General features: G+C 44.5%; 1 protein-coding gene across 3 annotated transcripts; it reads left to right on the top strand.

The window, feature by feature from the left end:
* The first annotated feature begins 1,240 nt into the window (after positions 1-1,240).
* MFF (mitochondrial fission factor) lies at positions 1,241-16,018 on the top strand. 3 transcript variants are annotated; one of them, XM_018568353.1, is made up of 8 exons: positions 1,241-1,328; positions 3,438-3,655; positions 4,044-4,216; positions 6,865-6,953; positions 13,210-13,368; positions 13,560-13,619; positions 14,398-14,482; positions 15,745-16,018. In XM_018568353.1, exons 2-8 carry the CDS (start codon positions 3,439-3,441, stop codon positions 15,874-15,876), a joined length of 915 nt encoding a protein of 304 aa, XP_018423855.1. In that variant the 5' UTR covers positions 1,241-1,328; position 3,438; the 3' UTR covers positions 15,877-16,018. The 3 variants fall into 3 exon arrangements, with proteins under 3 accessions (XP_018423855.1, XP_018423856.1, XP_018423857.1); XM_018568354.1 differs by lacking the exon at positions 13,560-13,619; XM_018568355.1 differs by lacking the exons at positions 13,210-13,368; positions 13,560-13,619.
* The last annotated feature ends 35 nt before the right edge of the window (positions 16,019-16,053 follow it).

Genomic DNA, 16,053 nt, shown 5'->3' on the forward strand with positions numbered 1-16,053 from the left:
TGGTAAAGAAATAGCCGAAAGCTGCATGTGCTGACTTCGATAGTAAATAGAAAGTGTTCTGATCTCAGATGTACCTGACGTATCAAATAGTAATAAACATAAGTGTGTTTTTAGCCCTAGCTCTAGTGTAAGCCCCATCATTAAACTCATACATAATTTAATGTCATTTCAAAAGTCATTTTCTGTATATTTAAATTTGCTGCCATAGAGACCTTTGTTTGGGTACTCTCCATTATGGGGTGACAGCACCCTGTCTTTGTCTCCCAAAATTGCTCCTGCGTTGTCACTGGGGATGCACCGATACCGGTATTTCGGTATCGAGTACGGATATTTTTTTTCCGTTACTCGCCGAAACCGAAAGTCCCATTAAGGAAGCCAGGTGGCATGTAATGACTCGCCACCTGGCTTCCTGATTAGCCGGGAAGCCGGCTTTCTGGTCAAGCAGAAAGCTGGGCGCCATGTACTAACGCAACGCCTGGCTTCCTGATTGGCCGGGAAGCCAGCTCCATGCTCTCTCGTCACAAGTGACGAGGAAGCATGGAGCCGGCTTCCCAGCCAATCAGGACGCCGGGGAGCGTAAAATTACGTGCTGCCCAGCTTCCTGATACCGGAAGTATCGGGCTAGGCATCGTACTCGCCCAAATACTCGGCATCGGCATTGATACTAGTATCGGTGCATCCCTAGTTGTCATCCTGTCATGTGTGATTCTGATGGGGACTGCAAGGAATAATTTTAATTACTTCTGTCACCATCAGGAAGCCCTGCTTCAGAAATGCAATGCAGCCATCTCTGGAGTTCATGCATACAGACAGGAAATGGCTGCAAGGAAGCTGTAGGTCAGCAGCACTGAAATGCGACAAAAGATGAATAAAAAAAGGTGAAAACAGTATTTTATTTTAGGTATTTTTCATTGTTTATTACACACTGTGCTTTAGCAAACAAAATATCGTTCGGTAAGGATTTATATCTACTTTAATAAAATAAATACAACCAGTATGTAAAGCGATGTGTGAGCCTGCAGCGCCACCCAGTGGACAGCAGTAGGAACTTCCCACAAACAATAGCCATTGACAGCTCTTCACCACTGTTACAGCCGCTCTCCTCGCTCTGGAGCGTAACGCTGCGTGTGACCTCACACAGCTCCCTCTATAGGGCTGTAATACGTGACCCCGCCACTGACAGCTCCGTGACGTCACTGGTCTGCCGACGCTCCTGAAACGTCCTCCTGTTCCGCTGCCGTCATGTGACGGAGAGAGGCTGACTTCCGGGATAAGGCGGCTGAGCAGGGTCATCTCCGGCAGGCAGCGGAGCTTTTCGGTGCTAACCTGTGAGTATTGTTCGATTATAGGGGCGCTCTGTGGGGGTGTGATGGGTGCTGGATGTAGGTGTGAGGCTGGCCATTGCTGTGTATAGGGAGGTGTTTGCACTACCCTGCCCCCCCTTCCACGGATGTCCATAGAAGCCGTCACCCTGGTGACCTGACCCTGGAGGGGGTGTCATGGATGGAGATGCTGGATTCGTCCTGTCAGCCTGCACACGGAGGTCTGTCCTCTGTGTCCTTCAGGCATTTTTGAATTGATCTTCTGACCACGAGACCTCTTCCTTGCTGCCTACATGTTCTGCTTGACCTGTTGGTAGATACATTTTGGGGGACAGCAGCCATTTTTGTGAACCTTCTTTTCCTTTTAAAGTATGTATAGCCCAAAACTTTTTTTTACAGAGACACAACAGGAAGTGGGAGGAAGTCTCTCCAAAGTGAGGGGAAGTTACCTGTTGAACAGATGTCCCCATTGGAAGATAGCATATCCAGTCACCATTATGCATAAGGGGGGAATTTCTTCATTGGGACAGCAGTACGGACCCGAGGCTATGTTCGCAGTAGGCGCAAGGTAAAACGCTGTATTTCGCCATGCGCCTAGTGACCAACGGGTGACATCGGTGAGCCTTGTGTTGTTACAATGCAAAACACTTCTTTTTTTTTTCTGAACTTTATTTGGAATATACCAATTGTACACTCCCTTCAAGTCTGTGCGCAGCAGAGCGGTGTGGTGCCATACAGTGCGCTGCAGAAAAATGGAGTATGTCTGCATTTAGCCGCAGCTCACCACACATCCCACCTCTATGTGGTGTAAACTGGGAACACAATTTTTAGCTGCGTTGGATTTCCATTCCAATGGCGCCTCAATGCGCATTCCCACTGCTGTGTGCTGCAGGTCATGCACTACTTTTTTTCCAGCACAGCACACAGAGACCGGGAGGTGCGTTGGTGTGTCATTCAAATGAATTGCAACATAAGGCACCTAGTGCACGATACATTAATTGTGTGATAGCGTGCATTAAACACACGTAATCGAGTGATTAATGCTACGCTCAGATGTGAACGGGGGCTCAAGGTTGCCAGTGTGCTTATTCCAGCTCTCAACTGAACTTCCAACATAATATGGAATTCAAGAGCCAAGCTTTCCAATCTGGGAGCCAACAGGATTTTTTTAGGAGCCAGCTCCATTGACGGCAACTAGAGAAAACCCTTAAAAGTTAGGCGCCAATTATAATTTGTAAGGAGCATTGGCGACCTGGCTCCTGGGATTTGTGCAGCCCTGAATTAGAGGTCATCGGCTTTTTAAAGAGGAACTTTACCCATATCTTCAAAATCACAACAAACGCACCTTTAGAAATGTTTAGTAATGACAATCTACAAACAGATCCTTCTAGATCATTGCAGGATTTTTATTTTTTCATACCTTCTCTTTTCCTCCCCATTCTTCTCACAGTGGCCATTTTAACTAAGGGCAGATTAATCCATCTCCCTTTACTTCCTGGAACTCTGGCACATGTGACTAGGACATGTGACTATGCACATCATTTAAGGGGAGGAAAATGCCTTTCCCTGAGATCTTGTGAGATTTCCCAGCAATGGTCTGCTGATGTAACCTTCCAAGAATGCAATGCTTGGGCACAATTACTTTACTAATGCCCAAGAGGACCAGGAAGCGGGGGGGAAGAAATTGTAAAGATTTCATATCCCCATGCACAGATGAATGCTAATGTGATTTTTAGTCAAAGGGGGTAAAGGTCCAGTTTAAGGAGAGCTCCGCAGACTAGCCGCCTTTTGGGGAGGTAAGTATCTGTAATCTGTATGTTTCATATTCCTCTTATGAATCCTTTGCTGGATACTCTGCAGATAAATCTCTGTCCACCCCATAGTTCAGCCGCTGTCAGTAACCCTGTGGTGTCCGTCCTCTGCTCCAGTTGTCGGGCTCTGTACACTTCTGTCAGATAGCCATAAGCTCCGGGGGAGAGCAGAGATTTCTCTGAATCATTTTGAAGCAAATGACGCAAGAGATTACACTCGCCTCCATAAATGCTGCAGAAAATACATTTCTGAGATGTCATTTCTTTTGCTGAGAAGTATGTTGTGTATTCCTCCACCTTTTAGGATGAACAACGCGGGCTTCTCACCACCGGCAGCAGAGATGGCTGAGATAAACCGTATCCAGTATGAGATGGAGTATACAGAGGGTATCAGTCAGAGAATGAGGGTCCCGGAGAAGCTGAAGGTTGCTACAAGCAATGCAGAATCAGACCCCAAAGCAGATGGTGCCATTTCTTACCCTGGTGCCAATATGCAAGTGCCAGAGAGAATTGTGGTAACAGGTGAGAATCCTTTATATTCTATTAAATGACTCTTTAATAGAAAACGTTTAAATAAGTCACACCTTGTATTATTTTCCACAGCTCACTTACCTAACATAACCTAAACTTTAGGCCCAAGTTATGTCACATGAGAGGAGGTCACACACCTGTATGCAATGTTTAGAGCAGCCTGTCAGCTGCTCCTAGGCTGTAGTGCCTGCAAACTTTAGATGCGAGGGTGGTGTCTGATGACATCACTGGGTCTAAAATAAGGTATAGCATATTGATGGGAGGTGGGGGTAATGGAGTAACCAAGGAAGGCAAAATAGAAGCAGCTTTAATTTAGTTTTACTTCAATGACCAAATAACTATGTACAATGATGTTGTCTGTGGTTCAATTATTCTACAGGTCAAAGTGAAGATGGGTCTTTTTCAAGGCCTGCTGATCTGGATCTTATTCAGACCACCCCATTTGAGCCCTTGTCTCTGAAGACTCCACCGCGGGTCCTGACCCTCAGTGAGAGACCGTTGGACTTCTTGGACTTGGAGAGACCCACTGCGACCACTCCCCAGAATGAAGAGGCAAGTGTCATTAACCAAATACACTTATCAAAATATTTTTTGTGATTGCAGCCTTTTAAACATTTTAATTAAAGGTGTGTAGTGCAACTCCTGCAATGTTTGCTGGTCACCATTTAAACTAAGAGAAAAACATTTATTTACTGCATTTTTGGGATTGTGGTTATTTTAATAGATTGATAATGATTTGCAAAAAGTGGCAAGTCACAGCTTGAAGGATTCTCCCAGCCTTGTTTTGAGTACTGCATATTTATTTTCCATCAAAGCAATACTCTGAATATAGTGGCCCGCTTTATGACAGATTTAGGGCTGCAACAACTAATCGACATAATCGATTATAATCGATTATTGAAAAAGTTGTCAACTTTTTCAATCGATTAATCGGCTTCCGATCAGTTGGCCCTGTTCACGGCTCCACACATACTGCACGCCACACCTCCTCCCCACCTCACGCTCGCAGACCCGCCCGCATCCACGCCGCACCTCCTTCCCGCCTCACACTCACCACCGCCCACATCCACGATCGGCACAGGCACGCGGGGAGATGTAGTAAGGAGGAGCAGGTGTGGGGGGATGACAGCCGCCGATAGGCAGGCCCGATCTCAGAAGCAAGTTGCTGGGAGACTGCTCAGGTAAGCCTGCACTTTCCCACACATGGTGCTCTATAATGTATTGCTGGGATTTGTACTCCTCTATAGCTGATGGTACATTGTGCTCTATATTATACAAAGGAATACAAATCCCAGCAATACATTGTACACTGCATGTATAATGTATTGCTGGGATTTGTTGTATTCCTAAATAGCTGGTGATATTCTGCACTGCGCTGTACAGAGGACTACAAATCCCAGCAATAATACATTATACAGCACAATGCGGAATACCACCAGATATAGAGGTTGAGATTGTAGTCCATCACAGGAGCAAGCTTGGAGCGATGGAAGTAAAAAAGATAGTGTGGTGTGCAATATAGTGAAAAGGAAAGTGTCAAATTATACAGCAATGAATGCAGAATGGCACCAACTATAGAGGACTACAAAGCCCAGCAATAATACATTATACAGTGGTGCAATGCCGAATACCACCAGCTATAGAGGACTACAAAACCCAGCAACAGTACATTATACAGCGCAATGCAGAATACCGCCAGCTATAATGTACTATTGCTGGGATTTGTTGTATTCCTATATAGCTGGTGATATTCTGCATTGCTCTGTATAATGTACTATTGCTGGGCTTTGTAGTCCTCTATAGCCGGTGCCATTCTGCATTCATTGCTGTATAATTTTACACTTTCCTTTTCACTATATTGCACACCACACTATTTTTTTTACTTCCACCGCTCCAAGCTTGCTCCTGTGATGGACTACAATCTCAATACAAACTAGTAGTCCATCACTGGAGCCATTTAAAAAAAAAATTATTTTATTGTTTATCCGATTTAACCGATTAATCGAACGTAATAATCGGCTAACTAATCGATTTTGAAAATAATCGTTAGCTGCAGCTCTAGACAGATTAGTCTGTCAGTTCCAACTTGGTAAACCTGCTAGCGTATGCTCGACAAGACTGTAAAGGGATTTCAACATTCAAAAGTGATATAGCAATGCAGAATGGCACTGGCTATGGGGGAGTACAAATCTCAGAAATACATTATACAGCAATGCAGAATGGCACCAGCTATAGAGGACTACAAATCCAGCAATGCAGAATAATACCATTAGCTATAGAGGAATCCCGGGTATACATTATACAGTTTTGCAGAATAATCTATGAATTTGATACATACTCTGTGCTGCAGCTCTGCTCCAGGGTGCCGGCCTGATGTCTTGGGTGGGGGGGGGGGTTCTGCAGGGGGAGATACTTTTTCCTCAAGTGCTCGCCGATACCAATTACCGATACCTTTTTTTTTTTCATTTCTTTTTTTTTACTGTTATGTGACAGTTTTTCTAAAACAATATCGTCTAATGATTTTAGGACAGTAGTGGAGTTCTAGGGCCTGGTTGCAACTGCTACCGCTGTGACCCTGGTAGTTCTGCCACTGACTCCAAGCTGTAGAGGGATACAACAATGCAGAATACCACCAGCTATAGAGGACTACAACTCCCAAAAATACATTATACAGCAATGCAGGATCATAACATCAGCTATAGAGTACTACAAATCCCAGCAATACATTATACAGCAATGCAGAATAATAGTATATGAATTTGCTACATACTCTGTGCTGCCGCTCTGCTCTGGGATGCCGGCCAGATGTCTCGCGTAGAGGGACTCAGGAACGGTGCGAAGGGCCTCAGGAGGGGTGTGGAGGGTCTCAGCAGGGGGAGATGTGTGGGCCAGCGGAAGCGCTGTAAACAGGCGCCGCACGGTTCCCAAGAAGACTGCCGCGTGGTCCCCAGCAAGCACAAGACTTCAGGCAGCCGATTCCATTTGAAAATTTAAATTGCTGGTATCAGTTTTTGTTATTGAGGCCCAGTATCAGCACTGATACTGGTATCGGTGCAACCGTACTATTTTATGCAGTCTCGTTTCACAGATCACTCAAAGGTTGGCATAGATGGTAGCTAGTATTAGCTCAACTTGGGAGGTATATGAAAAGGTTGCGATTTGCTTGTGTATTATTAACAATGCTTGCGTTATATTTCTAGGGACGTCACATGGGGCGGCAGAAGAGAGAGAGGTCAGTTAGTGAAAACACTCTACGACACAATGGGCAGCTGGTCAGAAACGACTCACTGTAAGTACAGCAAGTCCTCCAGCTTGTGTGTATTGCACTGTGGGTGTTTATCTCTGTGCTGTCATTATCTAAATCATGCTTCCTGAAATCATTTGCCTCATGTAACATAAAAAGCCACGTACTGTCCATTGTTGGTTTTTAGTTTCTTCTGCAGCTTCATTTTACTTCTCTTTTTTTTCTTTTCTCGAACTGTAGCTACATGTTGACATTTCAATGGGCTATATGAAAGATTTACAAATCTAGAAAATTCAAGGATAAAAAGCAGTCTGTCCACACTGAATGTAAGGGCAACCTGTGTTAAAGTTGTGGCACCAGCTCACTAAACGGGTTTCTGGAATTGGAGCAGGAACAGAAGAGGGGAAATCTGGCTTGCACGATGTTGGATACAAACAACACCGCTATGCCCAGACTTTATTTCACAGGTTGTTGGGTTAAAGCAACTGTGTAATCATGTTACATACCAAAGACCCGTTTGGTATCATCATTTTGTCACTTTGGAAGGGTCTTCAGTGTCCTTGGCCTTGTCTTTCCACAGCTTTTGATATCGCCATCCTGTACTGACCATATGACTACTTCCTCTGAATTGCTGGATGCTAGGGGTGAATAGGTGTCCAGAAAAAGGCATTTGAATGGAACAAAATCTCAGAGCCTGTCATTATACATGTGCCCAAGAGAATATCTTCAGGGGCAATCTTTTTCTTTGTATAAACCTTTCAACTTGTAAATAAACGGAGGCAGGGTGAATTCTGGGAGATTAACAGGGTTATTCACAAAAGGGTGAAGAGTTAGGAGAAGGCAGGAGAAGTGAACAATGTGGGACAACATAACTGAACTGGAAACATTCTCGAATTCAACTCAGCTATGTTGTCCTAGATTGTTCACTTCTCCTGCCTTCTCCAAACTCTTCACCCCTTTGTGAATAACCCTGTTAGTCATTGTCCTTTAATATACCTGGTTCATTCTATTCTATAGAATACAGTTTAAAGCACAAAAAGAATGACACATTTAGAGTGACTGGAATAGCAATATTTTTCTTTTAAGAGTATTTGCCGGCGTATAAGGCGACTGGGCGTATAAGACGACCCCCTAATTTTTCAGTTAAAACATAGGTTTTGGGCTATACTCGTCGTATAAGACAAGTATAGCCCAAAATAATGTTTAAATACACATGTCAGCCTGCTGGATGTGCGGTAGCTTCGGCTACATACAGTATACTGCACTAATGACCCCAGTGCACCTCATGATTTTAGACCACCCCACAGCATCCTGTGTCATCTAGTTGCCCCAGGGCACCCCTATGCACCCTGTGACTCCTGTGCACTCAACAGCATACTGTGTTCTCTAGTGACCCCAGTGCACCCTGTTGTGTCCTGTGCACCCCAAAGTATCTTCTCATCTATTGACCTCCCACTAATCTGTCAGCCCGCTGGATGTGCGGTAATACTGTATGTACGGTAGCTTCGGCTACATACAGTATACCGTGCTGAGCCAATCACGGCGACCAATGTATTCTATTAATGAATACAAAGCCTGCTCAGATTGGCAGAGGTTGTGTACATCGCTCGCCGTGATTGGCTCAGCGCTGTATACTGTATGTAGCCGAAGCTACCGTACATACAGTATTACCGCACATCCAGCGGGCTGACAGGTTAGATTGTATACCCGGCGTATAAGACGACCCCCGATTTTCGGGGGATGTTTTTAAGTATAAAAAGTCATCTTATACGCCGGCAAATACGGTACCTTGGCTTGCGGTCTTTTTAAAATCTCATACTGTAGAAATGTAATAGAATTACAAACAGGGAGGTCGTGCCACTGCCTGGTGCACAGATTGTCTGTCTGTGTCAATATTATACCACTGATTATCTCCGGACTGTTTTGAACAGTGGACATCAACGTACAAGATATAGGTGGCTTCAACTGTGGCCACTGACATCACCACAGGGCTCAGTATATGTTATGCTATAGAGGACTGTCAGAGATTGCAGACATCCTAGAGGAAATGCTACAGGTTTGGTTGGAGACATATTGCAGAAAACAGTGAGAGACCGGGGACTTGTTACATGAGACTAGTAGAGCTCAATACTATTATCCCTTTACAAAGCTCCTACTCCAGTTACAGACTGTTTGGTCCAAGAGGCGTGCAAAAAGTAGCAAAAGTGCTGCATTTTGGACTCGGAGGGCATAGAGAGCTTGAAAAGTTCTCAATTTGGTTTCTCTTTGTGTCTTTAAAATTTCATGAGACTTCAGGTGTACAGAGATCAGAGCATCCAGCCTGCGTGTCTTCTAGCTTTAGCAGGGTTACCGTTTTCACAAATCACCCGGGACGGCTCCCATATTTCTCTCAAAGGAGAACTATGAGGTGAGTGCTTTTCACTCACCTCATAGTTCTAGCCGACCTGTGACAATGAGACTTGTCACAGGTCGGTTCAGTAGATCGGGAGGTGAGCGAACACATACCGGCGTTCGCTCACCTCTCGATCCTGTCATGGCTCTCTGCCGCAGTAGCTTGCGGTATACTGAGCCAAGGGTGACAGGAGGACCGTAGTTTGTGTCCTCCCGTTACCCTAAGGAGAACTATGGGGAAAAGCCCTAACCCCCCATAGTTCTCCTTTTAAGAAAGGTTTACAAAGATCAGCTGTAAGGGAAATTGCAATCCTTCTTTTTAACCACTTGCTGACCAGGTGTTTTAGACCCCTTTCCTGTCCAGGCCATTTTTCATTATTCAGCGCTGAGGTACTTTGACATTTATTCTGTCATGCCACGCTGTACTGAAATGAATTTTATACCATTTGTTACTATATTAAAAGGAAAATTTTGAGAAGAAAAAGGTTTTTTCTCATTATGTCAGGAAACAATGATTATTACTAGGGATGCACCGATACTAGTATCTGTAGCGGTGCCGATACCGAGTATTTGGGTGAGTACTCGTACTCGCCCAAATGCTCCGATACCTAGCACGAGTACTTCTGTATCAGGAAGCTGGGCAGCGCATCATTACACGCTGCCCGGTTTCCTGATTGGCCAGGAAACGGCTCCATGCTCTCTCGTCACTTGTGATGAGAGAGCATGGAGCCGACTTCCCGATTGGTCAGGAAGCTAGCAGATTCGGAAGCCGGGCACCGTGTAATGACGCAGCGCCGGGAAGCCGGCGTCATGCTCCCTCGTCATCTCATGAATCATATGAAGAAAGTGACCTTAAAGCATTAGTTTGTATTGCTTTAGAAAAAATGTGACCTGTCCCTTTTAAGAAAAAGTATCGGTAATTGGTATCGGCAGGTACTTGATCAAAAGTCTCAGTACTCGGTCTTAAAGAAGTGGTATCGGTGCATCCCTAATTATTAAGGCCGTGACACACTGCACGCGAAGCAGCGCGGAGCGGGGGCGCGCTGCCTTTGCGAGCAGTGTGTCATGTCATTTTCTGCTCGGCACCTCAGCTTGCGAGAGCTCGCGGAGCTGAGCGTGCCAAGATGAACAATTTCAACTTCAGCCAATCGACTCGCGTGTATAAACCAGCGCGTCGCGATGCGACAGCTGGCAGGTTGTTACGGACGAGCCGATTGGCTGAAGGTGCTGTCAATCATCTGACTGCACTCAGCTCACACACTGCACGCAAAGCTCCGTGCCGGATAGCTTTTCTTCGCTCTGCACGGCTTCGCGTACAGTGTGTCACGGCCTTAACCCATATTTTTGGTAAAATATAAAAGACGGGGTCACGTCGGGTAAAAAGACGCAAAAAACTACCACACCCAAAATTGACCATAGGCGATGCTTTAAAAGCTTTTACCGCTCATCAGTTTAGTGTTATCAGTGATTGATATCCCTAGAATTATTGCTCTCATTCCGACGTTCGCGACGATATGTAACGTGTGGCGTAATGGGCGCAATCGTCGTTTTCGCACGTATGCGCACCCGACGCATCTTTGCATGAGTGTATGTATGGGGGGGGACTTAAAAAAAGAATTACAATTATTTTTTTTTTTTTAATGTGTAACTTTAACTTTTTTGGGGGGGAAACTTTAATTTTTGTTGTCACTTAACTTTATGCTATCACATAAAGGGCTAAGAAACCCCCTTATGTGATAGCAAAAGATGTAACAGGTCCTCTTTAGGGAGACGGATGGTTTGTATGTTACCCGGCATCGCTGCCTGTTTTTAAATTGTAGGACTTTCCCGCGCGCGAGGGGGCGTGGCTGAGCGGACGTCTAATGACGCCCGCTCAGATCTCCCGGGCGGCCGTTATTTCTACAACGGCCGACCGGTAGGTGGTTAATGTCATCAATAAATGTGGAGGCCGTCACTGCTGACAACTTGATTGGAATACCTTGGGATTTGCTCTGAACATGTAAGCAGACCTTAAAGTGGTAGGCCACATATATCTTGCAGTACAGTTTTCTTCTTACGGTAGTAAGTTGGGACACATTGTTTTTTTTTTTTTAGATTTTACTATAAATAATATTCAATGAATAGATCACCTTGTTATAGTGTTTTTATTATGATTAATATTGATATTTAGTCCAAAGTGATGAAGGGAAAGGGTCCAGGCTAGGTGTGATCACCGTGGGTTAATTGCCTAATGTCCTGCATGATACTTTGTGCAGTGTTTTCAATATATAGGTCCTGAAGTGACTGCGAGGTGACCTTTGCAGGTGGAAGAAAATACATTTACAGGGCCTCTAAGCACAGCTCGCTGACATTGTTGTTTGGGTTTCCCATAACTTTGAACTGACAATCAGGATGGAAATATAGGAGCTTCTATTGCTGAACATGCATATTACAGGACTGCCATCCCTATTGCTATACCCTATTATGTGAGTCACTGGCAAAAGACATGTGCGTATTAGGTCCCAGCACTCGCATATTTGTTCCAGGTCAGTGAATTACCATTGAGGGAGAGATATGAATGACGGCCCCAAAGCATGCGCATTAAATAACAAGTCGGCAATCCAATTTTTCTTTTTAAAACCTAAGTACATTTTCTGCAAGCATAAAAAAATTCCTGATCTTGCCAGAGACAAAGGTCCTTGTAACTATGGTATGGAACACTTCCCACCTGTGTAATGAAGATGAGGAAAGGGGAAGGTGTTTGTAGTCCAAATCTTGGGAGTAGCCTAGGATGACAGTGCTGCTCCTCTATAGATGGACAGTGAATAAGCGTGTTCTGCTAGTCTTTACTTGCACACCTGCCACTCCACACTGCCTTGCAGTTTGCTGTCTCTTCTACCTGCCTGTTGGGATATAAATCGGCAGTTAAATCATTTTTCGTTGTCCAATGAGCTTGTTGGAAATCAAGAGGTGACCATGGAATCTGCATGGCAGAATTGGGAAATGGTAGTATCGCCTTATTTGCTATGCTGCCTGGCAAGGTATGTGAAGTAGAAAACTGGCAGATCCAAACTGCAAATCATTTGGCAGATACGATGGTATATGTATCTCACTTGTGTGTTTAGCTATTTGCCTGGTGTATAGCTGGAAGTGATATGTTTCCTGGTGGTCCTCTGGTTCCCTGATGTCTCCGTACAGCCAGGGCTGACATGCTTGACTTATTGGGTATGCGCTCTGGGACAACACTCATTGACAGCGTGCACAACAAGACCAGTCATTCCTGTTCATCAGGCTCAGGCACTTTTAAATGTTACCTTGAGGTTGGGGACTATGTTTGTTTCTGTAAATAGGTTTATTTTGTATTGGACTGAGCAGGACTTATCTGGTATGAAGGAATATCCTAGAAGTTCTGTTCCTTACCTAGCATATCATGTGTTGTAACTTTAGTTTAGGGAATGCCAGGTAAAGCCTGGATCCCGTAGGAGATCCAAACCATTGTTACTGCTGTTGCCTGCCAGTCTCTTGTGTTGTATCCTTTGCATGGCACTGCTAGCTTTAGTATTCATTGAGTGCATGAATTAAGTGTTGGCCAGCATCTCTCATTGCCTCATATTATTTATGTTTTCAGTTGTTTTGTTTCCTTTGTCGTGAGCCTTGTTCTCCCGCTTATGTTAACCACACCTTTACCTGTATCCCTGTTCTCTCTAACTCTATCATGTTTCTTTTACTCTTCTTGCTGTCCTGTCCAAACTCATCTATCCAGTCTTTTGTATTAATCTTCTTCCATCTCCTCTGCGACCGTTGCCTGTTCTCATAGCGATATTTTTTTTTTTTTCTTTTGCTCATATTGTGCTTTTCATTCCATGTGACCAACTCGCTGTCACACACAGTCTGACTTCTGTGTTTCTCTTTGCTGCTCTCCTCCGGTCAGCCCGACTCCACCTGCCCCCACAGGCCGCCCGTGCCCTGCTCCCTCGCTCCCTGCAGATGGAGCAGATCTTTTCTCTGCCCGTGGCATTCTGTCGCTCATCCAGACCTCCACCCGCAGGGCTTATCAGCAGGTCCTTGATGTGCTGGATGACAACCGCAGGTGAATGTCTACCCTCTTCTCTCTCCTAATACCACTACTGCCCAAACATGCAGTGCTTACAATGATTAATATATCGGTGTGGACCCTTGTGATTCCTATATGTATAATCGCTGAGTGACTCCATGTTTCCTGCCCTTCTTGCCTTCACTCCTTCCTTTTTCTGTCCTTGTTTCCCTTCCTGAACACTCCAGGCCAGTCTTGCGTGGAGGGTCTTCTGCCTCTGCTCCTGCTCCCCATCATGATATCACCAGGTAATTGGAGTGTGATTCCTGCCAGTGTTTTGACTAACAATCTTAATACTTCTTAATGTGGAATGCAACTGACAATTTTGCTGATTTGTGATTTAGGTGCTGCTTTTGTACGTTGCACTTTAATTATCATGAAACAAATCCTAAAAGAAAATGAATGATTTGATATTGCTTTGCCACTTGGGGTATTGAAGGGTCACTCTCAAAAACAGATGTTTCTATTATGGGTAAATTCTGGTAGACTGAATAACTTGTTGCTGTCTTGATATCTCTTGGTGACACCAACAGTGAGATCCTCACTACTGGGGTTCACAACTGTAAAGAATCTCACTCCTATAGCAGCAGGAGAATTCTTACACTTCCGTGTTCTTGTAGAATAAATGGTAAATCCCAATAGACCTATTCTCCCAGGAATGTGAGTCTTTCTCTGGACATTTGAGATATACAAGAAGCTGGTGGTTAATTCCACCAACCTGCTATCTATCACCCAATATTTCAGTTTTGGTTGGAATGACCCTTTAATATCTCTGTAATATTGCATTTTTCAGATGCTTAATGTTAACTGTCTTGTATGAGGATTTCACTGCTTGTTTACCCACATGATAAAATGAATTTGCCACAAGTAGGTTTGTGCAAGCTTTGTACGTTATACTTGTGTTTTACTGCACTTGGTGTCATTTTGTGACATACCATATTAATCTGGAACACATATATATAATTTTCATGCATAGTCGAATCTCCAAACTGTCACTTATACCCATGTATACTGTCGCTCCTGTAGGTATGCAGTTACATCATTAGACTCTACTATGGATGGGACTCCAGATGATCTGGCTTTAGTGGATGCAACCTCACTTAGAAGACAGGTACTTTCCCACCATAGTTTGGCTGCCTTTTCCAAGTGGCTTCATTTCCACGTGGCTTCGTCCTTTGGTTTGTAATGTTTAGCAAAGTTTCTGATGATTGCTCTTACCAGAAATATTTGTAACGGAGCTGCTAGTCCTCATTTGAGCATGTTCGTTATATAATGTGTACACACACACTCAGTTTTGGGGGACATTTAAAGGAGAACTATGAGGTGAGTGCTTTTCACTCACCTCATAGTTCTAGCCGACCTGTGACAATGAGACTGTCGCAGGTCGGCTCAGTAGATCGGGTGGTGAGCGAACACATACCGACGTTCTCGATCCTCTCACAGCTCTTTGCCGTGACAGGGGAGGGGCTGGATTCCCCGCTCCGCTCCGCCAGTGCTGACTGGCGGAACGGACTGGGGAGGGGTTGGTTACAGCTGGCTCTGCCTCTAGATAGGCAGAGCCAGCTGTCACTCACGCAGCTGGGCGGATCCAGACATAATTGTCGGGATCTGCTTCAGCTACGGCGTCTCAGTATCCCGGTATACTGCGGCGTCTCAGTATACAGCGAGCTGTAGCTCGCCATATACTGAGCTTAGGGTGACGGGAGGATGCTAGTTTGTGTCCTCCTGTTACCCTAAGGAGAACTATTGGGAAAAGCCTTAACCCCATAGTTCTCCTTTTTTTAATAATTGCAAATTCCAGGCTCGCACATAAACAAACATGCACTGGCACTTGATACTTCTTCTTTTTCTGTGCCCACTCTGACCGACTATGGGCACCTCCTAATGTCAGCTGCCTCCCAATCTATAAATGATGTCAGAAGCACCCACCCCTGAGATACCAAAAGAAGTAGCTTTGTGCAAGACCTGTTTCCAAAAGCTTCAGGCATCCAGTACAGTAAGCATCTTTATGTGAAAGCCCAGTCCTGTATAACTGCTAGAAGCGAGGTTACACTTGAATTGGTAAGTGAAAAGATCATTTAAAAAAAAAAAATGTAGATGACTCCTTAACTTTCAAAGGGCTATTAGGCTGGGAACCTTTTTAGTCCAGTCAATAAAGAGTGCATGAGAGCACCAGGCTGCCACTATTGAGGTCCAAACATATGGCTGTATATTGAATAAATGATGTTATAAAGGCTTGTGTAGTAGATTCCTCCTTGTTTTGCAGTAGGATAACCTGAAAAACAATGGAAATGTTTGACTTTGGTGCCAGGGATGTGTACTTTGTGTTTGCACATAATTTAAATGATGTTTCATTTCTTTCCTGATCCATAGATTATCAAGCTGAACAGACGCCTTCTTCTTTTGGAAGAGGAGAACAAGGAACGGGTCAAGCGAGAGATGGTCATGTACTCCATCACAGTGGCCTTTTGGCTCCTTAACAGTTGGTTCTGGTTTAGACGTTAAAAACTCCTAGTCGTCACCTGTGAAGAGCTGGCCATACAGAGAAACGCAAAGAGTACTACCAAACCTGAAAAAAAACTGTCTTGGATAATGCAGACCCAGGTTCATGGCACAAATTTTATTGCCAGAAGCAGAAATCTAGCTATAAAAAAAAAAAAAAAAAAAAAAAAAACCACTGTG

Source organism: Nanorana parkeri, unplaced genomic scaffold, assembly GCF_000935625.1.
Source record: "Nanorana parkeri isolate BGI_ZX_2015 unplaced genomic scaffold, ASM93562v1 scaffold1176, whole genome shotgun sequence".
Taxonomy (NCBI): domain Eukaryota; kingdom Metazoa; phylum Chordata; class Amphibia; order Anura; family Dicroglossidae; genus Nanorana; species Nanorana parkeri.

Bases quoted from the DNA above. Each gene is read 5' to 3' on its own strand.
- MFF (XM_018568353.1), top strand. From the start codon at position 3,439: ATGAACAACGCGGGCTTCTCACCACCGGCAGCAGAGATGGCTGAGATA. The intron at 3,656-4,043 runs GTGAGAATCCTT...ATTATTCTACAG, and splicing joins AGAGAGAATTGTGGTAACAG to GTCAAAGTGAAGATGGGTCT. The intron at 14,483-15,744 runs GTACTTTCCCAC...CCTGATCCATAG, and splicing joins CAACCTCACTTAGAAGACAG to ATTATCAAGCTGAACAGACG.